The sequence below is a fragment of the Miniopterus natalensis genome, chromosome 5 (genome assembly GCF_054644295.1).
Source record: "Miniopterus natalensis isolate mMinNat1 chromosome 5, mMinNat1.hap1, whole genome shotgun sequence".
Taxonomy (NCBI): domain Eukaryota; kingdom Metazoa; phylum Chordata; class Mammalia; order Chiroptera; family Miniopteridae; genus Miniopterus; species Miniopterus natalensis.
Window position 1 is genome coordinate 56,554,630 of NC_142085.1, and position 26,966 is coordinate 56,581,595.

A 26,966-nucleotide genomic window follows, 5' to 3' on the forward strand; every position below is an offset into this window, starting at 1 on the left:
CTCTTTTGCCCCATCCAGAGTACTGAATCATGAGTGTGACTGGAGGGCGGGAAGAGGCTGGGAGAGCAGCAGATAGGACTCTTGGAGGGCATTAATGGGAAGCAGATCCTACTAACTGCTTCATAGATACCACCAAGAAGCCCATACTTGAGCCACTGGGGACACCTTGCCCACAGATTCGCCCACCTGGCCAAAGGGCACCCTCACTGCTGTGTGTACCTCATACATACTCTGCACTGGTGCTCTGCATTGCTCCTGTTGGCAATGGCAAGGGTGAGCTTTGGCACATGGCTAGTGAGCATGTTCTGGGCCAGGGAGAGAGCACAAATTTGAGCTTTAGTGCCACCTTTGGAAAAACAAAAGGGAGGCTGCCAGCACTTGGCTTGGCATATCACAGGATCAAGAGAAAGCATAGAAGCTTAAGAATTCTGCCACAAGAGGGAGCAAGAATTGTGGAGCAGGTGTATTCATATAAGGCCTGAGAACACCTCAGAATCCTTAGCAAGGCTGTTGGAAGGTATTTCTCTCCTGAAAGCAATTGGTACAGACTAGAGGAGGCGACTGCTACTTCAGATGTGAAGATAGCAATGCAAAACCTCAAGGAATGTGGAAAATCAAGGAAGCATGATGCCACCAAAGGATCACAGTAATCTTCCAGTAACTGACCCCCAACACTTGGAGATCTGCAATTTACCCCACAGAGAATTCGAAATAGCCATTTTAAGGAAACTGTGTCTATAAGAAAACACACAGAGACAATTCAATAAAATCAGGAAAACAATAAACAAAATGAAAAGTTTAACCAAGATAGAAATCATACAAAAAAATCAAATTCCAAAGCTGAGGAATACAATGAATGAAATGAAAAAGTAATGCGGTAGCACATCAACATCAGCCTTGATCAAGAAGAATCGGTGAGATTGAAGACAGGAACTTTAAAATTATCCAGAGGAGAACAAAGAAAAAAGAATGAAAAAGAGTGAAGAAAGCCTACATGATTTATGGGATGTCATCAAAAGAAAAAAAATTATGAATTATTGGGGTTCCAGAAGGAGAAGAAAGGGAAAAGGGGCAGAAAATTTATTTAAAGAAATAATGGCAGAGAACTCCCCGAATTTGGGGAGAGATATGGAAATCTAAGTTCATGAAGCTTACAGGTCATTAAAAAAACTTAGACTCCTCTCTAAGACACATTATAATAAAAGTGTCAAAAATCAAAGGCAGAGAATCTTAAAAGCAGCAAGAGAAAAGAAACTTGCAAGTTACAAGGGAACCCCCATAAGATAATCAGATTTCTCAGCAGAAACTTTACAGGCAGGAGAGAGTGGGATGAATATATTCAAAGTACTGAAATTTAAAAAACAACAACCTGCCAACCAAGAATACTCTATCCAGCAAAATTATCCTTCAGAAATAAAGTATAGTCTTTCCGAGATAACAAAAGCTGAGGGAGTTTATTATTACTAGATCTGCCTTTCAACAAATGCTGAAAGAAATTCCTTAAACTGAAATGAAAAATGCCATATGATATTTATATGTTGAATCTAAAAAAGCTGAACTCAGAAAGCTGGGAAAAATGTGTATCTATTCAAACATTTTTCTGTGCATTTATATATATGCCTAAACCTGTAGTTCTGTTGTAAATTAATGGGATAATAGTTTCATCTTAATCTGAGTTGTGCTTTTATCCCTTGGAGATATCCTGGAGATCTTTTGATATTAGATATAACGCTCATTTTTAAAAATGGCTGCTTTGTATTTCACATTATGGCTGCACTATCATTTTTAAATTATTTTCGTGTACTTAGATATATTCTGGTTTTTTACTTTTCAAATAATGCTTTAAAAAACCTGCATTTAAATGTGTTTTTAGTCACACAAGTCAATGTTTCTGTAAGATAGATTCCTAGAAATGGAATTTCTAGGTCAAAGGTTCTATGCAATTAAAGCTTTGTTAGATTTTGTCAAATTACTCTTTTCTTGTGTATTAGCTAACACTGAAAATTAAATGGTGAAATTGAATTTGCAAATCACAAGATGATATTTTTAAAGAAGCCACATTCACCCTTCTAGAACACAGTAGAGTATTAATAAATAAATGAGAAGAAATCATGTGGAGTTGAGGTATTAACTCTGGGAATTTATTGCATGTTGCTTATACATATTAAGCCAGCAAGAGATTATTGCAAAATCATAATTACCAAAATATTTACAGGTGGTAGAATTTCTGAACTTTTGTTCTCTGTCTTACTCTGAATACAGAAGTTTTGTGTAGTGGTGAAGAATACAGGGCCAGCAGACCTAAGTTCAGGTCTGCTCCATGAGCAAAATAACTAGACAAATAGAGATTAGAATATGTGATCCTTTTGAACCTCAAGTACTGCATTGGTAAGTCGAGGCCAATAATCCTACTTCTAAATGTTGTAAAATTAAGTGCTCAATAAACGGTAGCTGTTGTTACTTTTATTCTTCTGTGACAGTTTTATAAAGATAACTGTGATTTATCTTCTGGGGTAAATGGCAGCGGGGCATTTTCTGTGTAACACAGAAAACATGTAAACTCTATGTAGCATCCCATGGCGCAAAGGTTACCACTTTTCTGATGAACAGAAACATCTCTTCATATAAACATTAGGATTCTTTGTTTTGTTTTGTTTTCTATCCCTATGCCAAAATAATTTGATAGTATAAGGATAAGACTTAATCAGTTTTGACTTGCTCACCATCCTGACACATAGCTATTTAGAATGCAAACTGGGATCTTAGATCATCCAAATTAATTAAGTCTTATCAGGAAACTACAATGCTAACTGCATCCAAGGTCTCCACCAAGTTGACAAAGTCAGTATAGATTCTTGTTCTCCACAATTTCCTACTTCCTGATCGTCTAAAGATGGTAAATATCATACTTTTATTATAAGAGTCCAAATATTTTCTAGAAATCAATGTGTCTAAGGTAAAGAATATGGAAGAGAAAGTAACCAATAAACAACAACTATGCACAACATGTGGATGGATGAATCTCACCCACATGAAGGAACTCACAAAAGAGGACATACTATATGATTCCACTTTTATAAAGCTCCCAAACTAGGCAAAACTATGGGACTAGAATCAGGATACTGGTTACCTTTGGGGAGGTAGAAGAGTATACTAGGGGGATTCTGAGGTGCTAGTAACGTTCTATTTCTTGATTGAGCTGGACATTTATAATTTGTACACCGTTTTGTATTTGTGTTATACTTACATTATTAAAAGCTTAGAATATGCAGAAGTTTATATATTGAATTTTTATATATCATTGGTTAAACTTAAAAGTAGTAGCACATGATTGTTTTATTTTGTTTTTTTTAAAAATTGAATTTATTGGGGTAACATTGCTTAATAAAGTTATATAGGTTTCAGGTGTACAATTCTATAATACATCATCTCTATATTGTATTGTGTGTTCACCACCCCAAGTCAAGTCTCTTTCCATCACCATTTCCACCCCTATACCCTCTTCTACCTCCCCCCACCCCTTTCCCTCTGGTAATCACCACACTGTTGGCACATGATTGTTTTATTTTTTAATTAATTTTTAAAAATATATATCTTTATTGTTTTCAGAGAGAGGAAGGAAGAGGGAGAGAGAGAGAGAGAAACATCAATGATGAGAGAGTCATTGATCGGCTGCTTATACGCCCCCGACTGGGGAGCGAGCCCACAGCCCAGGCATGTGCCCTGACTGGGAATTGAACCTCAGTCTCCTGGATCCTAGGCCAACGCTCAACCGCTGAGCCACGCCCTGCCAGGCGGCACATGATTATTTTAAATGAGACTGGAGCAGTTATCTTAGAATATATAGGTACTTCATTATGTTTATCTGAAACTATACCTTCCTCAAAAAAAAAAAAAAAAAAAAGATTCCTCCACCCAGTCCTCCACATTTTTGATTTTTTTTGGTTCAGTATCTTGTATTCTTGTCATTTACATATGGAATTGTATTCTTAGCAAACAAAATAGTACAGTATGGAACATAGCTTTCCTGTATTTATATCCAAAGTTATTTATCTCATAGAACTTTTAAGATATCAAAAAGAATTAAGCTTAGAACTATGTGTAGAACACCTCAGTTTACCTGTTCTATCATCTATCTATCTATCTATCTATCTATCTATCTATCTATCTATCTATCTATCTATCTATATCTATCTATCTATCTATCTATCTATCTATCTATCTATCTATCTATCTATCTATCTATCTATCTATCTATCTACCTATCTATCTATCATCTATCTATCATCTATCATCTTCTATCTATCATCTATCTATATCTATCTATCATCTATCTATCTATCTATCTATCTATCTATCTATCTATCTATCTATCATCTATCATCTATCTATCATTATCTATCTATCTGTCTATCATCTATCAATCCATCATCATCATCATCATCATCTCTGTGTGTAGGAAAAACTTGAAGGATATAACTACAAGCAAATTTTTTCTGAGAAGGGGATAAACTTTCATTTCTTTATACTTTTAATATTTGAATTTTTTTCAGTGAGCATGGATCACATTTTTATTTTTAAAACTGCATTTTAAAAGAATTAAGTTAAAAGATCTTAGCTATTTGAATATTTTATTTCTTGGAACTAGAAAAAGTCTCAACTATTTTTCCTTTTTTGCTTATTAAAAATGTATAAAACTAATCAGTTAAACATTGCCAAGAAAAACTTCAATAATTTGATTCTTTAAAGCCCTATTTCATATAATCATTTAGGTAAGACATGAAACTTTTGATTTATGTGGTTGGGTTATTTTTCTCTTTTTCCAAATGTTCTATAGTAAGCAATATTATTTTATAATAAAGAGTACTTAAAGTAGGCAAATCTTTATTATTTCAATCTTTGTTTATGTTGAAGTTGATATGTTGTGGTTTTAAAGGATTTTCTCCACAATATTTATTGTTCTTTTATTGTAACTGGGAAGGGAAAAGTCAGAGTAGAAGCTATATAAAGTTGTTTTGTAAAATGGCTATTATTCTAATGGTATTATTCAAAATTGCTAAAAATACACACAATAGGTCTTAAGAAAAATGCAAACTGCTGGAATATGTTTCTTCTGGTAGAATATTTTTCTTTCCAAAGTCAAAGGCCTTTGACTCTTGAGTATGCTCCTAGGGGTGTGTTAGCTCCCCTCCTTTTTCTCCCCAAACTTCCTAATTTCATTTTTAGATTGTGTAATTGTATTTGTTCTTTGTGTACATAAATAAACTATTTAAAATAAATTTTGTTTGGTGGCTGATTAGTTTTATGCATTTGAATTGGATGATGATAAGAGGTCACAGGTCTTGTAACATCCCTGGAAATTAGGAAATTGCTTAGAGATCAGGCCCCTTTGACTGGATTCATACTCAACTTGGAAATAGCTTTCACCCTCCTGCAACCTTCTGCAAAGTGTTTTGAAGAATCTAGCTTTAGAGACTAAAATCTGAAAATTTGAGGTTTATTTTTCTTTAAAAATATAAACCAAGTATTAGTATTTTTCAGACAATTAAGAGCTAACATTTAAGGGCTTTGGTTTCAGTTCCTTTGCTGCTGATTAGGTATTCCTGGGTGGTGATTAGTGAACATACAAATGCAATCATTTGTTAGGGCTTAATCACTCATATGAGAGGGAAGTAAGTTACCCAGAAAGTGAAATTGAAGCTTGTATAACTTCCATTAACCTTATTTTTTTAATAGCAAAAAAAATTTTTTTTTGGACTAAATTAGGAATATTGAGTCATGTAAGATAAATTGTGATTTAAAAGAAATAGAAAACCTGGGGAAATATATGAACACATTGCTATACAATTTATTATATTTATTATACAGGGGTTGGCAAAAGTAGGTTTACAGTTTGGGTGTGTGAAACAGTTTTTTTGTATTTATTACTGTATTATTTATTTGTATTATTTGCCTTCTAAGTGCACTGTGCCATTGTGACTTTCTTTTGAGTTAATAAAGCTATTGTAATAATCATAACCTGCATCTCTTTCCATATGAACAACTGTAAACTTACTTTTGCCTACCTCTGTATTGTCTGTAGCTTATGAATGATTGGCCATTACCGTACCAGGACAGATTTCCCTCAGGGCGAGAGTACAGGGTACTACTTAAGCAGGTGTCTCTCCTTTCTTTGTACTGGATGATTGAGCACCCACAATTATAGCATGGGCAAGGGGGAGGAAGTATTGTTTCCCCAGGTTTAATACTTTACTCAAGGTTGAGAAGAAGAGAGATATATGGCTATACCTTTTATTTTTTATAGGTCCTCTGAGGCTAGGGGAGAGTGGACTACATGTATTTGGGCAAAAGTGTTTTTTGGTTTTTGAGGTTTTGGTGAGATGGGTTATAGGGCCTGAGTCCTGAGAGCGAGGCCAGGGGAGTGGATTTGAGTAATTTGGAATGATGAGCTATGGGTGTCTGCAGGGGGAGGCCAAGCGTAGGGCGCATGGCTCTGTTAGGTTCAGGGGTTGTTCTTCACATGTGTAGTTCAAAAGCTCAGCTTTGGAGGCTTCCCCACAGGACCAGCTTCTTGGGGATTCTTTTATACTAATCAAATCCACAATTGCTAATATACAATTGACCTTGAGCAACATGGGCTCGAACTGGGTCCTCTTATAAATGGATTTTATTCAATAAATATTGTAAATGTATTTCCTTTTCCTTATGATTTTCTTAATAACATTTTCTCTAGCTTACTTTATTGTAAAAATGCAGCATGTAACCTAACTTACAAAATATGTGTTCATCGACTGTTTATGTTATTGGTAAGACTTCCGGGTCAACAGTTTTGTGTGGATTTTTGACTGTGTGGGGGGATCGGCACCCCTAACATCAGTGTTGTTCAAGGGTCAACCGTATAAATCAAAATGCTATACCTACTCAGCCTTCAGCCAAGACTTCTGGGTCTTCATTCCCAGAGTGACCAACTGTCCCAGTTTGCCCAGAACTGTCCCTGCGTTAGCACTGAAAGTCCTACATCCAGAAAAACCCCTCAGTCTTGGGGAAACACCTCAGTCCCCAGGGGGATGGTCGATTACCCTATTTTATTTCCCTGAGCCTGTAGCGGCTGCCTTGTGGGAGGAGAGGAAATGCATTCCCTGCTGCTGTGTATAGTCTCTTCCCTGCAGCACAGATGATGAACAGCTTTCAGCCCTTGCATAGCCATACAACCCAGGATGCAGTTTCAGGGAGGAAGAATATGGCCACATCTCATGTGTGCCCAGATATTACTGTTGCGATAATCTGTTGCTGCGTAACAAATGACTACAAAATTTAGAGGCTTAAGACAATGCTACTTCATTATCTTTCCTGGTTTTTGTGGGTCAGGGATTTGAGAAACCCTCAGCTGGCAATTCTGGCTCCCTCAGTACCCTGGTGGCTACAACTGAAACAGCTAGGGACTGGTCAGACACCTTTCTGGTCATGTCACCTCAGGGCTTCTACAGGTCGGCTCTCTGTATGGGCTACTTTAAGCTCTCTTATGGCATGGTTGCCTCCAGGCAGTTTGTTATTTACCTGGCAGTTCAGGGTTTAAGACCAAGTGTTCTAGCCAACAAGTAAGAAGCCTCCTTGAATGTCACCTAGGATATTATTACATAACATCATTTTCACCATGGTCACAGGATTCAAGGGAGGGGGGCATAGATCCCACTTCTTGATGGTTGGAATGTCAATGGCACAACTTGTCAGGCTGGAGAAATTATTGCCTCCATGTTTGGAAAATATAATTTGCCACAATTACCTTGGCCCCAAAATGCAATTTTTCATTAATAGATGTAGTGAAGTTGTTGAAATACATTTTTTTCCTCATGAATTTTCATAAAGCAATTTTCATTTTTGATGAAAACAAAAAGATCGGTCTGTAAATGTTTCTTGAATTGTCCCCCAAACCCTTGCTTACCATTGTTTTACTGTCTTGCATATCAATCTATCTATATATCATCTATCTATATATCTCTCTATCATCATCTATCATCTTTCTCTATCATCTATCTATCATCTATCTACCTGTCTATCTATCTATCTATCTATCTATCTATCTATCTATCTGTCTGTCTGTCTGTCTGTCTGTCTGTCTGTCTGTCTGTCTATCTGTCTGTCTGTCTATCATCTATCTACCTATCATCTATCTATCTATCATCTATCTATCTATATCTATCTATATCTATCTATCTATATCTATCTATATCTATCTATCTATCTATCTATCTATCTATCTATCTATCTATCTATCTATCTGTCTGTCTGTCTGTCTGTCTGTCTGTCTGTCTGTCTGTCTGTCTGTCTATCTATCTCTATCATCTATCATCTATCTATCATCATCTATCTATCATCATCTATCTATCACCTATCTATCATCATCTATCATCTATCTCTATCTACCTACCTACCTACCTACCTACCTATCTGATATATATCTCCCTCACCCCCCAAAATAAAAAGTTCATATGCTTCAGTAGTAAGAGTTTTAGGGTGTGTGTGTGGTGTGTCCATGCCCATAAGCATGCTAGGGAGGGAGTGCATAGAAAAGACATCAGTAGCGTAGGATGACTCAGGCTGAAGGGAGGTGTTCACTGCAGGAGAAAACTCTGAAGACTCTGATGGCTAGAGAGGGAACTAAGGGACAGAAACAGTAGCAGTCATTTAGAAGTGAAGGGCAGGTATACATATAGCATCACTTGAGTATGATCATCTGGTTTAAAATGTGGATACTAATGTTCTGGCCCAACTTGCTTAGACTGTCTCTCCATTGTGACGAGTAAGGCCCATAAGTTACCCTTTTTGATAGTCTCCAGCTTGTTACTACCCGGTAATAGAAATTGGGGTTTTAAAAAAAAAGTAAAGCAGTAATATGGGGGATTTGCTGATTGCATTGTTTTAGCAAAGTTTCAGGAAGGCATGCTGCAAATCTTAATTTTTAAAACGGGTTCTTTGGCTCGATATATAATATTTAATATTCAAGTTTTATGATCTTACATGAGTTCTGTTGTTTTGTCCTAAACTCATTATTTTGTTGAGAAAAATTTCAAAAATTTTAAAACTAGGATAGCAGAAAGATTATAATTGTAAGCCACCACTTGTTTAAAAAGATGTCTTCCGTGTTGGGGTTGTAGGAGTACTGCCATACGGTCCAGCTCGACTCTGGGATAGATTACCGGAAAAGGGAAATGCCTGCTGCCGGGAAACTCTACTACCTGTAAGTTTGTTCTTTTTTACATTTTAATTTTCTAGGTTTGCTATCTAATAATCAGTAAATGATGAGAAAAATAAGCAGGGTAATTATTAGGATGTGAAAGGCTAGTTTTGAAGCCTGTGATTTTTAAAATACAAAATGTTATAATATTTACTTCTTTCAACTTTTTTTTGCCATCCACATTTGCATGATTTATAATGTGTGATTGGATGAAACCCTAATTAGTTTTTTTGGGAGGAGTGATGACAGATGGTTAGAAAGTAATGAGTATCTTCTTATAAGACACTCTAGTATTAAGAGAATATCTTTAATTTGCTAAAGTAATTAATTATTTGTGGACATCTTCTGCCAAATGTGCCATTTCTGCTCCCCGGAAATTGTTGTTTTATTTTGTCAGACAATCTGCTTGTATTTATCTTTGTTGATTGACTTCCATACATAACTATGTAAAATATATATACACAAGTACAACTGGATACATTTGTCTTTTTAAAGCTAAAACTTTCCTGCATAGGACCAATTTATAAATAACACCCATCTTCAGTATGTGCAGTTAATGCTGAAAAACAAATATAGTTTGTTTTAAAATGTTATTTGTGAGAACCAGAAAAGGAAGAAATGCTATACAAATGCAGACTGTTGTTTTGTGTATGCTGCCAGTGTTTTGCACATCTTGGGTTCCTGGTAAATAGATCTGTCTAAGGCAGCGATTTTCAACCTTTTTCACCTCATGGCACACATAAACTAATTACTAAAATTTTGCAGCACACCAAAAAATATATTTTTTGCCAATATGACAAAAAAAAGGGTAAAATTTTAATTCATTCACGCCAGACAGTTGTATTGGCTGTTGTAATTTTTTTATTTGACAATCTAAGGGAAAAGAGGTTAGTGCCCCTGACTAAATAGTCAGGCACTGCATGTTTAAAAAAATCTTGCAAGCCACCATTGTGCCCATCACGTGGTTGAAAATCGCTGGTCTAAGGGTTAATTGTGGTTTAACTCAAAGGCATGTTTCTGCTAATTTAAATTTTGATGACAATGTGCACATGAGAGGTTCTGCCACCTTGTAAGCAGAAGTACTTGCTGTTTTTGAAGCAGAAATTAGCTAGAAAAATCACATAATTAAAATTGCGTACTTTACAGTATACCAAGGGGACTATTTCAGTTTATTATTCAGATTCTGATGATTATTTATAGGAGGTTCTTCATCTGCCCTTAAGTACTTTGTCTTTAAAGTACATTATAATTTTTAAAAACTCTTATAGCACTTTTTTCTGCTTTAACTTAGACTCCCCCCTCCCTATTTCTTTTATGTTGATGTTTTCTAGACTTTTTATTCTTCTGATATTCCTGACTCTTAGCTACCTAATTTCTTGCTATATCAGATGTATGGTACTTAGAAATTAATTTATTATTATTCTCTTTATTCGTCAAAGAAGGTAATCCTTGTTCCCTGTTTCTCACAAAATGTATCCATATGTGGAAGAATTAAAACATTTTTCTAATGGGAAGTTCCCTAAGTAAAGATGGCAGCCTGGGTCTAAATTGTGATATTTGTTTCATAGTGCTAGAGAGGTCTCGGTGGAATTTACAGGAGGTGGAAAGGCTGCTTTTGCTTGGAGCATAACCATTTTCTCTCTGACCTACCTAGTGTTGCCCCTTCTTCTTCCTGATAAAAGTAATACAATTCGAACACAATGAAAGTCAGGTTGCTCTTTAAACATGTACTGGAGGGAAACAAACTCTAATAACATTTGAGTCCAGGAAACTAGAATCTACAAAGGATTCCTTGAAACTCTGGAACAGCTTCCTTAAAATATATATAAATTTAATCCTCAAGGAAGGTAGATTTGGTCACGAATTTAACATAACAGAGTAAAAGGAAATTTCCTGGGGTCATAGTAATTTCTGAATTAGATTTCTTTTTATCTTGTTCATATAGGAAAACATTAATTTCCCCCCATAAAGATTTAATGTGCCATGCTATATATTGCCCTATTAAAGCATGTGTTTATTTTATTACCCTCTGCTTAAATATCTGGAATTGATTCCTAAATATGCAAGTCCAGAATACCTCCATCTCAACTTTACCAGCATCCCACTGGCCTAAAAAAAAGTTTCTAGCTTCCCTCCAGGGGAACGCCAGGCACTATCTCAGAGTTTCATATAAGCAAAGTCCCATAAATGATATTTAACTAAATAGAAATATTCACTAACTCAGTATATTATTAGCCTAACTTTCCAAATCCAATAAAAAATGTCCCCAAGCACAATTCAAATAATATCAAGAATTACCAAAGATTTTTTAAAACTACCCAAAAAGTTGACATGGAACAATTTCTGTGGTTTATAATATTGTCGGTTTACACAAGACAGTATTCATACAAGACAATAATTCATACAAGGCATTGCATATTTGTATGTAATCTTATTTCATTTGTAGTTGTGTATCACATTAAATTTAGAAATCCCTAAGTACCTTTATAAATAAGTTCCAGATGTTTTTAGCCTATCCCGAGAAGTTTTCAATCTCATATAAAACAAACTCAGAGAATTTAAGTTAGCAAGTTACAAACCACAGAGAACAAATATCTAAAGTTTTACATAGATTAAAGTACCCCACGGTTGTCTAGTTTTCATTCTGCTGTAACCACATGGTCTTCCAAGAGATGAGCACAAAGTCACTTTCTTGCTGGTTGCGTAGTGGATTGGGCTTAGTAGTAGATCCCTATGTGTGGAGTATAGTTTGCTTAAATCCACACAGGTCAACCAAGCATTGGGCTTTCTTTTGCGTTTGGATGGGGGCTTGGACCAGTAATTTATTTTGAACTGCCCGGTGTTTGCCATGAGTAGCCCCATCCCATGTCTTCCAGAGAATTTGACTGCTTCTGATTAGCGCTCTGCTTGGGGGCTGGTGGCACTAGAGGTCATTCTTTTATATATACAGTGAACATTTCTTTTCAGACAGGGAAATACCACTGCTGAAGGATGCATGAGATTTGCCCCAGGCCATTTCCCTGTCACTTCGGTGAAGGTTATGGTTTCCTGGGAAGACACTAGAGACCTGGGTCAGAGACAAAGGATTTTATTACTCTTGGCACAGATAGCATGTTGGTTCCCTCCTTGCTCCCTAGTCCTGTTGAGGGGGATAGTGAGTTTCGCTGAGGGCCAAGATGGATCCCTGCATAGGCAATGGATTGTGTTAGAGGAGAGGAAGTCTGAGTTTGGGGAATGGACTATTTTATAGCCAGAAGTAAACAAGATTGCTTTGTGTCTCAAGGTAGACATTGCCTCACCCCTCAAGGTTTCTCACTACAAATACAACCTTGAGGAATGGTTAGGACCTTGCATTCTTGGCAGACTCAGTAACATGCGTAGGTGAGTGAGAGTCCCATGGAGGACCATTTTTTCCAATGGGACATTTACCGGACTTTTAACCTTAAAGGAGCCAGGGTTGCTTCCTTCATTTCATTTAGCTGCTATTCACCGAAGTCATCTAGACCTCCAACAAAATTACTCCTGAACACATTATTCAGATAGTTAATACTTCCATTAAATTGTCTTAACACCATTTCACTTCCATTTATATGGGGACTATGGATCATATTGAAAATGATGAAAAAGATAAGTTACAACTTTTCAGACATAACCCTCAAATGCACATATTTTTACCTGGCTAATCATTCATCTTTTTAACAGATTTTTTTTAAAAAGTTTCTCCTTAAATACTTTTACCAGTGGGAGTTTCATGTCTCAAGTACTCTAAATATTCCACTTAGGAAACATCTATTCCAAATAGGAAATTATTTCTGAAAATATATCTTTGAACACCATTAAAAAAAAGTTTGTTGGCAAAAACATAAAGCTTCAAAATTATGGCTTTGTTTTAGAAGGTCTGTGAAAGCACAGACTGGAGCTCATACAAGTTAAAATGTACTTCCCCACGATTAAAAACTTCTCGTTTCCTGTCTGTGATATTCCCTATAACACTCTCCTACTCTCAACTGAGAGAAACAAAGAAAATTTAAGACATTTCTTAGCTCAATTGTCATATCTTCTTATACCTAAAACTTTGGCGGAGATCTGTCTTCTGCCTGGAATGTTCCCATCGTCTGGTTAGCAGAGTCTCCCACCAGGCGTTTCTCATCCAGACATTGGACTCTGTAGTTTCAGTTTTACCAGTCAGAGTACCAGCCCCGTATTTCCTGTTTCAATTCCTGTTGAAGAACCTCTGAAACATCTGCCAATAAGAGCAACTTGAAAATTAAGTCTAGCCCCCATCCTTATGCTAATCATGGGCCTGTTACGCTCCTTTCCCTTCAGGTCCCTGAATTCTCTCATGTATCTTTTAGAATCTTCCATATTCATATCATTCCTATTTCTAACACTAGTTTGCATGGTGTTGTAATGGAGCAGTGATGGTATTGAAAGGGAAATACCACATAGTTAAAGTATATAAAATTTATTTAGCAGCAGAAGATACAGAAACTTTCTTCTCCCCACATCTACTCCTGTCCCCCAATCAGCTCAAGCAATCTACTAGTCTACTTTCTGCCTCTATAGATTTGCCTAGTCTGGAAATTTCATATCAATGGAATTATAATAAGGTGTGGTCCTTTGTGATTGCCTTCTTTTACGTAACATAATGTTTTTAGGATTTATCCATGTTGTAGCAGGTATCAGTACTTCATTCCTTTTTATTATATTCCATTGTATAGAATATACAATTCATCAGTTGATGGACATATGGGTTATTTCTACTTTTTGGCTATTGTGTGAAATGCTGCTGTGAACATTCACATACAAGTTTTTGTGTGGACTTGCATTTTTATTTCTCTTGTATCAACCTAGGAGTGGATTTTTGGGGTATGGTAATTTTGTTTAGTCTTTTGGGAAACTTCCGGACTGTTTTCCAAAGCAGCTGTACCATTTTATAGTCCCACCAGTAGTGTATGAGAGTTCCAGTTTCTCCACATCTGTGCCAACACTTTTTGATTATAGACATCTGTATTAATTTCCTAGGGATGTTTTTATAAAGTACCACAAACTGGGTGGCTTATAACAACAGAAATTTATTGTCTTACACTTCTGGAGGCCAGAAATCTAAAATCAAGGTTTTGGCCGGGTCATGCTCCCTCCAGATCTTTGGGGGAGAAACATTTGTTGCCTCTTCTAGCTTCTGTTGTTTGCCATCAGTACTTGGTGTTCCTTGGCATATAGATGTGTCACTGCAGCCTCTGCCTCTGTCGTCACATGGTCATCTTCCTATGTATCTCTCTCTCTTCTTCTTATAGAGACATTAGTCATATTGAATTAAAGGCCCATCAACTTAACTAGTTATATCTATAAAGACACTATTTCCAAATAAGGGCACAGTTCGAGGTACTGGGGGTTAGGATTTTTACATCTTATTTTTGGAAACACGAATCAACCCAAACACAATCCTAGTGAGTGTGAAATAATATTTCAATGTGTTTTTAATTTTTATTTCTCTGCTGGCTAATGATGCTGATCATCTTTTCATGTCCATGTTGACTATTTATATATCTTTGGAGAAAGGTCTTTTCAGATACTTTCCACATTTAAAAGTTGGGTCATTTGTCTTTTTATTATTGGATTTTAAATCAACCTTGTGTTTCTGGGATGAATCCCATTTGGTCATGGTATATAATCCTTTTTATGTGTTGCTGGATTTAATTTGCTAGTATTTTGTTGAGAATTTTTGTGTTTATAGTCATAAAAGATATTGTTTATAGTCATAAAAGATATTGGTCAGTAGTTTTGTTTTCTGGTGTTGTCTTTGCCTGGCTTTGTTATCAAAGTAATACTGGCCTGATAGAACGCATTGAGAAGTGTGCCCTCTCCCTCCATTTAGATGTTATCTTTCTTCTTGAGTCAGTTTCAGAGTTTGTGTCTTTCTAGGAATTTGTTGATTTCAGTTAGGTTATCTAATTTGTTGGTATACATTTACTAATAGTTTTCCCTTATACTCCTTTCTATTTCTATAAGGTCAGTAGTAATGTCCTCTTTTTCATTCCTGATATTGGTAATTTAGTCTTCTCTCTTTTTCTTGGTCTATCTAGCTAAAGGTTTGTCAGTTTTGTTTACCTTTTCAAAAAATGCCATTTGGTTTTGCTGATTTGCTATATTATTTTTCTATTCTCTATTTGATTTGCTTCTACTTTAATCCTTATTATTTTCTTCCTCCACTTGTTTTAGGTTTAGTTTTCTCTCATTTTCCCAGAGTCTTATGGTGGAAAGTTAAGTTGACGATTTGAGATTTTTCTCCTTTTTTATTGTAGGCATTTACAGCTATAAATTTTCCTGTAAACACAACTTTAGCTGCACCCAATAAGTTTTGGTATGTTGTATCTTCATTTTAAAAGTATTTTCTAATTTCCCTTTTTTTTTTTTTTTTTTTTTTTACCCATTGGTTATTTAGGAGTGTGCTGTTTGATTTCCACATATAATTGAATGTTTTTTAAGGTAACATTATAATTCTTTTAATGACTTTTTTCACTATATTTTTTAAGTGAAGAAGTATTTACCCCTATAAGAAGTATAAAGTACAAAGTTTCATTCACATTAAAATGTTTCAAATTCTGCATGAGACATTGTATGTTGCAAAAGTCAGTAATGGTAATGAATCTGTACTCTAAGGCCACCTGTAGGGAAAAGACTATTGTAGGGGGGGAACTATAGTTTGTTCTCAAAAGTAGATACAGTATTATCTTTCTCATAAGAATGCCTGTTGATATTTTATGAAAGAGAAAGGCTCTGTTACATTACAAACTTATAACTGTAGATTAGTAAAAAAACCCCGAAAAACCCTACAACTTTCTACTTTATATCCTATAGGACACAGTTTGGTTCGCTGTTTATTTTGTCTGTTAAAATCATGAAAGTATCCTATTTTATATAATTTAGATGCACATTTAAGTGTTTGTTAATCTTATGTTAACTCAAGGACCACCGAATTAAAATTAATTTCAAGGGTTTGAAACTATTTGAAATACCACCTAAAAAGTAGTACAACAGTAAAAGAAATTCATCTTGTATAGACTTCAATATCAGGTCCCATCAGACAGCTCAGCACAGCTTTTATCTTCTATTTCTTTATTGAACTGTTATTTGACAATAGCATATCACAGTGTGTTTTTTCCAACAGGCCAGACAGGACCAGAATAGAGCTGGACAACCGTTTCTAGCTGAAAACATTGAAAAAATATTCAATTTTATGGCTGTACTCATCCAGTGAAGTGTAAATAAGCTATATACACAATATATACATGAAGAGATAGCATGCATGGTTACACATATAAAAGTACAGAGTAAAGTTTTTATATTTCCTTAGAATTTTTATCTTCTTGTTATTTCATCTTCAAATAGATCATGTTTATAACTAACAATCAATCTTCAACGTTAGGAAAGCTGATCTGGCAAACGTCCTAGGTCTTTAGTTACTTGCTGTATTCCTTTAGTAGCTATAAAACTCCATGGCTTCTCTTTCTCAGGTGGATGTGAACGTCTTCTCCTGAAGAGGAGGTAGAGCTTCTTACTCCCTAGCTTTTTTATCTTTCTAAAAATCTCCAAACACTATAGCCTTTCTGAAATTTTATGAAAAAGAACTATTTTTTGGATCCATTCACTTGCAGTTCTACATCAGTCACATCACTGATTTATTTGGGGGGGGGGAATGCAGTATATAAATTTGATAGAAATTTTATATGGAGTTTGGGGCTGAGAAGAGGGGGGTGAAGGTCTGGAATTTGAGAGCAAAAGGTGCTAGATCCCACTTTCTGTATTATACACAGGTCAAGATTAATGGAACCAGGTAAGTTACTCTCCAGGTGATTGAGAAGGGTGGGAAGTTTAGAGACTGAAATGGATCTCTGAACAGTCAATTAAGCCTTTGAGTGATTGAGAAAAAGATAAATACTAGGACACAATCCATCCTAACAACTGATTCCGTTATGTAAAATAAGACTACAGGATTTGAAATGCAACCAAGTCTGTTTTATATTAAGGCAAGTATAAACCAACTTAATCTTGGACCTGCCTCCAGCCCCAGATTATGTTTGGTGTGAGCACAAAGAGCTGTACAGCATGAATGCACAAGGAATCAGTAGAGAGAGGCTCACTGCCAGGGAAATTTGGCACAAGAACTCTAAGAGGAAGGGGAAATTTCTCCCTCGTTGAATCAACTTTGGCTCTCAGGAATAGAGAACATGGAGAGAGAGGGACCAGGGAAAGCCAGCCCTATTCTACTTGTTGATACCTTAACAAGCTGTTGATTTTTAAAAGGGGATGGAGGGGCAAAGTGTGGGTAGCATTCTGTTCCCCTGAGTCAATCCTAATGGAGTGGGAGGTTCTTGAAGAAATTAATTTCCATTTAAATTCATGTGTGACCCTCTTCTAGAAGCTCCCCTTGTTTGGGAATTTTGTTGAGAATTTCAAACGATCCAGCAATAATGAGGTCTTTTTTTTGACATGTTCTCTTTCTTGAGCCTAAGGTTTATGTTGAATGCCTGATTTCAGCTGTGGAAATTCTCTCAAAATTGGAATGACTGGTTACTTTCCTCACTGTTTACTAATATGATATGGAAAAATAAATCATGATTCTCATACTTCCAAAGCAATCAGGCTTTTTAATCCAGGGAACTGTACTCAGAGGATTCCTGGCAGCAAAATAGTGGTTGATTCCAGGGCTTTTCTGACTTAAAGACACAGTGGTACTCCTCAACAGAAAATAGAAACCTGCCCCTCCACTGCAGTTTCTGAGCTGAACAAAAGGTGATAGAAGCAATGAAAAGGGTGGATATTACCAGGGCATTATAGATAAAGGGAAAAGAGTGTGTGTGCTCTGCTTGGGCCCCAACATCCCCTCTCCCTTGCCCCCCCCCCCCAAGAAGCACATGCAGAGAGTGACTCTGCTTCTTCAAAACTGACTTTAATTCTATTACCATGGTCAACTTTTGATTATCTGTGGGCAGGTTTTCTGTTTTGCATCTTATCTGCACAAAGTACTACTATACAGTAGCCTCTCACCGATGGGGTAATTACCCAGAATTAAAGGAAGCCACTTAAATTCTTTGTCGCCACTCAGCTGGAGGAGCTTATGTTTCTGTCTCTCCTCATGAAAGGAAAGGGGATATGATACATAACATCTGAGCTTAATTCCTGTGTTTTCTCCTGATCATTTTGATGTTACCCAAGTCACCCTTCCTTAAGATCTGCCTCTTTGTGGTTAAAATGGAACTACACAAAGCTCAACAGAACGTTTTCTTCTATGCTGTGTGGCATGGATATTCTTGTAGCCTCAAAAGAAAACTCTGAATTTAGCTCCCTTTTACACTGAAAAAATCATGTTCAATTTAGTGCCATCTTTAGGCTGTAGCTTTTTCATGCAATTGCTATTGACTACCAGCTTTCCTCCTATCCTCAAATTTTATTGGTTAGGCTGGAATATTTTTCAGTTATGTTTGTAATTTGAGTCTAATTTGAATCTCTATTTGTATTTTTTATACTCTATATCCATGTATATATATTTTCTCTACATTTGCTTCCTGAATATGCCTATTGCTGACCTTAGGTCTTTGTCCCAAATATTTGATCTTTTTATAAAATTAGCTGACCCTGGTTCTTTTTTAGAGTTTCACAGGCATGATTGTATTTCTGAGTATAGATTTTTAGTGTAAGGTAAAGTGGCTGTATTTTTAAATAGTTTCACTGGAAAACTGACAAGAGGTCCTGGAGTCATAGATTCACTGCTGTTAACTCCTGTTTTCTCTAATATAAGCATCATTTCCCCCCCATCTTGATGTTAAAAGCATTTCTCTGGCTGAAATTTAAGTTGTATTCTTGAAGTTTCCTACTTAAAAATGTCAAGTGATCTTAGGTGTTTTTAAAAAATGGGCTTAAAATTTTTTATGTATATTATAATGACATGTTACTAAGAAAATCCTTCTGGATTAACTATTGCATTAATTAAATGATATATGTATTTTATGCTCCACCCATTTCCAAAACAATTGGAGGCCAGTTACATTAAAATAATTTATTATACAGTTACCATAATCACTAAAATGGAAGAGATGGAAAATACCAAGTGTTGGCAAGGATTTGGCTGGTAGGGATCTGGATGCTGAAGAGACAGGGATGCTATTTTTTTAAAAATTAAATTTTTAAATTGATTTCAGAGAGATGAAAGGAGAGGAGGAGATAGAAACATCAATAATGAGAGAGAGTCATTGATTGGCTGCCTCCTGCATGCCCCCCACTGGGGATCAAGCCTGCAACCTGGGCATGTGCCCTGACCAGGAATCTAACCATGATCTCCTGGTTCATAGGTTGACTCTCGATCACTGAGCCACGCCAGCCAGGCTGGTTTCACTGTTTGACATCTAAGTTTTCAGTATGCTATCTCTCCCCATTTCTTCATTGTTAAAACTGTCCCAGATGGTAGAGTGGAAGAGGTACAGGAATATGGCTGTCCAGGTAAAGTGAGGGAATCTAAGGAACTGCCTTTGTCTTATTTTCAGACCATGTCTAGCCTGAGCCCTTTTCCGAATCTTCAAGTTTATCTAGTAGAGCCAAATCTTTGGAGGGTTTTTGGTGAGAACTGCTTTGCTTCACCATGGCTCAACACCCCATCTTCCACCTTCTGATTTCTTAACCTACTAAAGTTCTGCTCATCCAACTGAGGAAAGCAACACCAGTCTTTTCTTCCTCTAGACTCCCTTAATTTTTCCAAGTGATTCTCTTAGAGAACCCTTCTCCCACATCACTCACCTTTGGGGAGGGTGAGTCACCCTCTTCTTTCCTAAGGAGAAGGGAGGAAAAACACATCACAAATCCTAGACCCGAAGGTCAGTGACTCCTGATCTCCTTTCCCCTCCTATAAAGATACTGTGATGTCTAGGGGACTAGGAGGGGGTTTTTGGGAATAGGGCTGGTTCTCCTCATTTAGCCATTGGGATGGGAGTCTGGATCCAGTTGTTGGTGGTATATTGGTGATGCTCTTTAGAATTTGAGGGTACTTAGCACTTACAGTCATCAACTTTGGGCCTTACTTGCAATTACAGGACAAGAGGGAAAAGTTGCACTCAAACACTGCGTAATATTCCGCTATGTGGTTATATACAAATGCACTTCACCAGATTCCCCATCATTGGGCATTTAGGTCCTTTTTAAAAATTTCGTTTGTGTTAACAGTGCCACAGCGAACATCCTTATAATCGTTAACCATTATTATTTCCATAGATGAAGTTCCTGTGAATGAATAGCTGGGTGATGCGATGTGCATGTTTTTAATACTTTTGTAACATATTATCTGGTTGCCCTGAAATCTTGTACCAGTTTTTCACTCCTTCCAGCAGGGCCAAGAGGGTTCTTCCCCCCATACTTACACTTGCTCTCAGGATTTTATCTTCTTCCTTCTCCCTGCCAGTTTGGATAAAAGACCGACATTTCATTGTTTTATTTTGCATTTGTTGTTACTAGTAAAAATGGACAATTTTACATTTGCTTCTTGTCCATTGCGCTATTTTTTAATGCAGTTTTGCCTATTCGGGTCCTTTGACAGTTTCCTAATGGGGCATTCAATTTTTTTAATCTGTTGGAGTTTTTTAATACATTGATACTATTAATTGTATGCCATAAATGTTGCCACTATGTTTCCTGGTTTAATATGCTTATATATTTTATTTATAATATTTTCCGTGATGCAGAAAACTTAAATTTTTATGTATTGAGATAGATAAGTAACTTAATTCTCTGAGTCTTAGTTTTCTTTTCTGTAAAAATGAGATAACACATACTATGTGGTGAGGTGAGGGTGGTGTAGGTAAATTAACTGCTACATAATAGTTACTCAACAAATGATAGCTCTTTAGTTGTTCCCTGTGTGACACATTAAAATAGTTAAGAATCGTCCAGAATTACAAATATACTCAAAGATGTTCAAACCAGATGTGAGCCTGGAAAATAAGTAAAACTGAATCTTTTAGACTAATTTAGATAGGTAAGTTTAAATTTTTGTTTTTACTTTTCTAATTCTCATCTTTGAAAAAAAATGAACTGATGAACCCTCTTAAGTGGAGAAATCTGAAATCTGAGTGGAATGTGGGAAGACTGGTGTTATCTTAAAAGTTTTGTTAAGGGGTTATGAATATATTCCTTTCTTGTAAGGATTCATTTCATAGCGTCCTTATTTATTTTGTATCAATATGGATACATCTAATGAAACCAAAACACACACTAGCCCCTTTTGCTTTTAGACAATATGAAGATAAGGTTTCTGTCCCCCAGAAAGTCAATAGAACTTACTCCCTGAGGTCAAATGCAAGTTGGCTCAGATGAATAAGTCTGTTCAATTGGACATTACATTAACTGCTTTTACAAATATTTATTTTTAGGCCACTTAATACCAATAAATTTTTTATTTTATGTGTTGTAACTTCTGAGCAACTTTAAAAAAAAATATATATATCTTTATTAATTTCAGAGAGAGGAAGGGAGACGGAGAGAGGGATAGAAACATCAATGATGAGAGAGTCATTGATCTGCTGCCTCCTGCACGCCCCAGACTGGGGATCGAGCTGGCAACCCGGGCATGTGCCCTGACCAGGAATCGAACTGCGATCTCCTGGATCCCAGGTCGATGCTCATCTGCTGAGCCATTCCCGGCCGGGCTGAGCAACTTTTTATGATAATGTAATAGAATTCTTATATGATGCTGTTATAGTTAAAACAATTGTGTAATTTCACATATAATGCCACCATAAATGAAATCACATACAGACGATTTCGTAGATGATGTAGAGGATGTGGTCTGACTAAAGTCCGGTGCGCCACATTTTTTTTTTAGTGAGCCACATTTTAATATTACAGTATATTAGAACACAGAGTGAAAAAGAAATCACCACTGAGGAGGTGTGGAAGCTACTGTTTACTCACCAAATATGCTCTTAGAAGGGTAACTATCTTCTGTCTTGGTAAATTTTCAGAACTTAGTTCTCCCCTCTGCTGGGCAACATGCCTGCCCTAAGGAGAGGTTAACTTCTGAAAGCCAGCGTGGCTGGCATTACTCTCTCCTTTCTATATCTCTTAAAGAGTAGCTCACTTCTCCAACAGTTGTGTGTGTATCCACCACTGCAAGGTGGAGGTGATTCCAAGTGAATTACCAACAATGATGTTGGCAAAGTCATCCACACATACCTGGGCCTGGCATGAACATTGACATTTACGTTGACTTGTGTGATTTCTTTGTACCTTTAAAATTGTTTTTTGTCTCTATAGTCACTCTGTTGGTATCACTTCATTATCTTAATAGGGCTCTACTCAAATGCTTTACAAGGCTTTATGTAAGTCAAGTAGCATTTCCCTTGCAAAATTAACCGTAGCAAATAATGTTCTTAAGATCCTTTGAGGTGGAATAGTTATTACTTGGAATATGACAATTCCAAACCCTTCATAATGACTGTGTGCTTTGTTGCATTTTAAAGGCATTTGCTGTAGAACAGTTGAAGAATTAAGTGCTTGTGTGTTAAATGCCTGCCACCTGATAATTATCTCAAGGAAGAAATTAGTTTTGTTTAGTATAAGCTTAATCTAAAGAGAAAATAATTTGTCATATTAGTTTTCAGTAAGACTTGATTAAAATGGTTGTCCAGAATTGAGTTTCATTGCTTCCACGCCTAGATGAAGAGTGATTTGTGTGTTAAAATCAAGCATATTGGCAGGTCATCCTAAGTTTGTATATAGATAGAGTTGAAGTAAACTTACATTTTCACTTGAAGTTGGTTTTTTTTTTTTAACAGCATTTATTTCCTCTGTCAGTTATTTTATTGACTGTTAATTTATCAACTCTTCTTGAAAAAAAAAGTGAGAGGAAAAAAGGCCATAGTATCATCACATTTATATATGTGGGTTCCTTAAACCATATGGTGATTTCTAATTAGAATACAAAAGATTCTTTGAGGAGACTTAACTTCATAGTAGCGGCAATGATGGGCATCACGGAAAGGAGAGAGTTTTCTTGAATTTATTCTCTGACAAGGACACTTTTGAGAGAAGCTCTGTGGTTTATAATTGTTCTTATACTCAAAGTCCAATAGTTATTGATGTGCAGATCTGGTTGGTCTTTCCAAGCTGGTAATTTAATTCTGAATGTTTGATCCTCTCAGTTAGTGGCTTGACTTGATTTTTTTTTTTTTTAAAGCAGCTTCAATATTTAATTTCACATGTACCCTCTCAGTAGAGATTTCAAAGGATACTTTGCTGGATGCTTGACTGCGGTGTCTATTTGCTCTTGTTTTGCATGCAAGGGAGAGCCAGAAGCCTTTCTTCTCATTGTGTACACATAGTATTAATGGATTTACTCTGCCTGTATCGTCTCATTACTGGAAACAGCTAGAAGCACAGAAGTCTTTCAGTGTATGCAAATAAGGCAGAATCATCTACCTGAGAGCTAATATTCTCTGCTTTTAAGTGTATTCTAAATCTAATGTTTGTATTTAGAGCATAACATCCTGTTCTCTTTTTTTATGGGCAAAAAGCTAAGCAGGCTCAGGCAGCTGTTTGATGTTGGCTTCAAGTGTTATTAATTTCATATTCTATTATTCTTTTCACTGTAGCACAAGTGAAGCTGATGTGGAGGCTGTCATGGATAAGTTGTTTGATGAGCTGGCTCAGAAACAAAATGATTGTACGTAAGTTAATTTCTCTTGAAAGAGAATACATTTAGAACACAATGCCCAATCTCCACTGACCAATTAATAAGTTCCATTGCTGTATATGGGTTGATACCACGCTCAAGTGGCAGTCATTGTATCAGCATTTTGTCTAATTTATGTGTTGAATCATGTGCTATTATTCATCAAGCTATGCATTTCCTATCTGTAAGAGATGAATTTTATAGTAATTATCCAGACAAGATTGAGTCTTTGTTCATGTTCCCATAGTAACTAGACCAAGGATTCTAAAAGTGCAAGGCAGAGAGCTGTGGCTGAATAAAGCCTGTGGAACCGTTGCCGACTGCACATTTGAAGAGCTGTGTGAGAGAGTAAGTATCCAGACATGTCCAGACTCATTGGCCTTTCACATGTTAAAATACTTCATATTTTCCTCTCTGCCTGTTTCAGACTTTAAATACTATTCACAGAGTCAGACTGATTTAAAAGTCTCATTAAGGGAAATATTCATCTGTATATGCCATGTCCTTTTTATAGATATTGGCACAAAATTTGCACTTGGACTCTAAAACAAAAATTAGAAATACAAAGAGAACTGTCAACTGTTGCTAGAATTAAAACTAAGATCAGTTTTAGGAATATTTTATAAAAGTGAAACATAAAGAGAATTATTATTATTTTTTAACTGAGGTGAGATTAGTATGTGGGGAAAGGAAGAGAAAGTAGTGTTGCCTTGATCCAAAGGACTTCTGATTCTCATTCTTATTCCCCATCTATTATTGCCTTAATATCTGGCCCATTTGTGCCAAGGTCAAAGAAAGTGAATATTTATAACTGTGGCATCTATGTTATATAATAATATATTCAACAGAGAAAAATGTGCACATACGTACATTCATAGAAATGAGAAAGACCTTGATTGCAGATTCATTATAGATATAAATTCTGTCTTTTAAAAGCTCTGGAAGTCCCAGTATTCAATGGATATTCAATATATTTATTGGCTGTAAATCTTGAGAAAAAAAATACAAATTACACATACCTTTAAGCATAATACCTCAATTGTCTTGAATAAATTATCCAGCTGGCCTCTGACTTATCATGACTTTTAGGTGACTAAAAACAATTGTTTTTCAGTAAGGGGGAAGGAAAAAAGTCTTCATTTATACCTGCCATCCATTTCATGAATACTTTTCTTTTTCTTTTTTTAAAAAAAATATATCTTTATTGATTTCAGAGAAAGGAAAGGAGAGGGAGAGAGAGAGATAGAAACATCAATGATGAGAGAGTCATTGATCGAGCCCGCAACCTGGGCATGTGCCCTGACCGGGAATTGAACCCCGATCGCCTGAATCCTAGGTCGATGCTCAACCGCTGAGCCATGCCCGGCCAGGCTCATGAATACTTTTCTTAAAAGCTAGTGACTTAATTGCTTCTAACCAATGTACATGTGTCATTTTTAAACCAGCAAGATGAATTCCATCTGACAGGGTAATAATGTCCATCTCTTATTGAAAGTTGTTCCTGGTGACATGGACCCTTCACACTTCTACTGCATCAGTCTTATCAGGGCCCTAATAACCTAATATCTCCAGACAAAATTCTATTAAGGCTTCAATTTAAGTTTTACGTACTTTACCAGAGAAATAAACTTGAGAAAAAACTTATGTGTCCCAAAGATAAAGTTCCCCCTCCTCCCATAGAAGGGACCTAGTGAGAAGAGGGGAAGGACAGTCCTGTGTATCCTGGGGTAGTGAGGCAAGATGATCTCTTGGGGCAGACACTGAGTAGATAAAAATATATATCTGTATTTTTAATGTGCTCTCGACTTCAGGATACTTAGTACCAAGAAAAGGCTGCTAATTAGGTCTGGAGATAGTGGGGAAGATTAATTGGTACTTTATCTTAAAAAATGAAAATAACACATAAAAATAAGTCATTTTTATCTTATTTGACAAAAATATGGGTTATAATAGCACTATGAACTAAATTCCTAGACTAGCAATGAACAGATATTTATTTTTGGCATAACTTTCTTGACAAAATTTTAGGTTGATAAATTAGTATGTCTTGCACTTCATCATTTGGTTGATTACTTAGGAAATCTTTTCTAAGAAAATATTTAAGGATTTCATCAGTATTTTCCAAAATTTTTTAATTCATGAATATTTCAATTACTTTCTTTTAAAGTTTTGTTGATTTTCTTTTCTTGTTCAAGTTGGAGAGATCCTCATTGGTCAATGGCTCTACTTGGAGGGGTTTGCCTTTTATCAACATTGTAACTATGTGAGGTTTCCTACATTAAACAAGCGCTGACTGACTGACAAAAGATACCAACGTGATGGATAGGGTTAAGTACTAGTATTAAGCTGTAAGGCATGTTTGAGGATGGGATACATTTTTATGTGGTTAGTTCATTTGTGACTATTTTCTTGATATGATAATTTTATGTTTCTTTGTAACTTTGTAACTTTGGCAATTCAGATATCAAATACTTACATGAAGAGGACTCTTGAAATCATTCAGCTTCAGATGTAACCTGAACTCTTAATTAGTTATAATGATCTTATGAGCTATGCTAACAGTTGCCAAAAACCATTCAGTGAAGAAAAAAACATATTCAACCCAAGGTAAAGAAGCTGTCACCTGGTGTGTATGGGACGGTCGCAGCTTTGGATCACCTATTCTAGCTTTCAGGGAGGCTCTTGAAGTCCCAGGCTCATCTCGCCACAACTCCTGACACCATCATGAAAAAAAACCTTTGGCGAGAAATGGATGGGTTGATAGTCTGTAATGATTATTTTTTCGCCATGACCCCTCCCAAGGAAAAATACTATATATAGACTTATATATTAGGTAGAAACTTATCTGTTTGTGTCTTGATAGGTAAAAAGAAGGTTTTGACTATAAACCCTTGATGTGTACTGTAAATAGACTAAAGAGGCCCAGGACAGTCTCTCTTTTCACATCTCTCTCCTTCCCTGCTTCAGCATGTTACCTCAGATCTGGAGCCCTGCAGGTTAGCATCTAGCCTC

At 36.2% G+C, this 26,966-nt stretch overlaps 1 protein-coding gene across 1 annotated transcript in view; it reads left to right on the forward strand.

Annotated features, from left to right (window-relative positions):
• AFG1L (AFG1 like ATPase) overlaps positions 1-26,966 on the forward strand; it is a 132,532-nt gene that overhangs the window by 73,408 nt on the left and 32,158 nt on the right. The window contains exons 8-10 of the mRNA XM_016217519.2: positions 9,156-9,238; positions 23,875-23,945; positions 24,202-24,302. Of these exons, the coding sequence (XP_016073005.1) occupies positions 9,156-9,238; positions 23,875-23,945; positions 24,202-24,302 (255 nt within the window). The remainder of the gene's footprint in view (positions 1-9,155; positions 9,239-23,874; positions 23,946-24,201; positions 24,303-26,966) is intronic.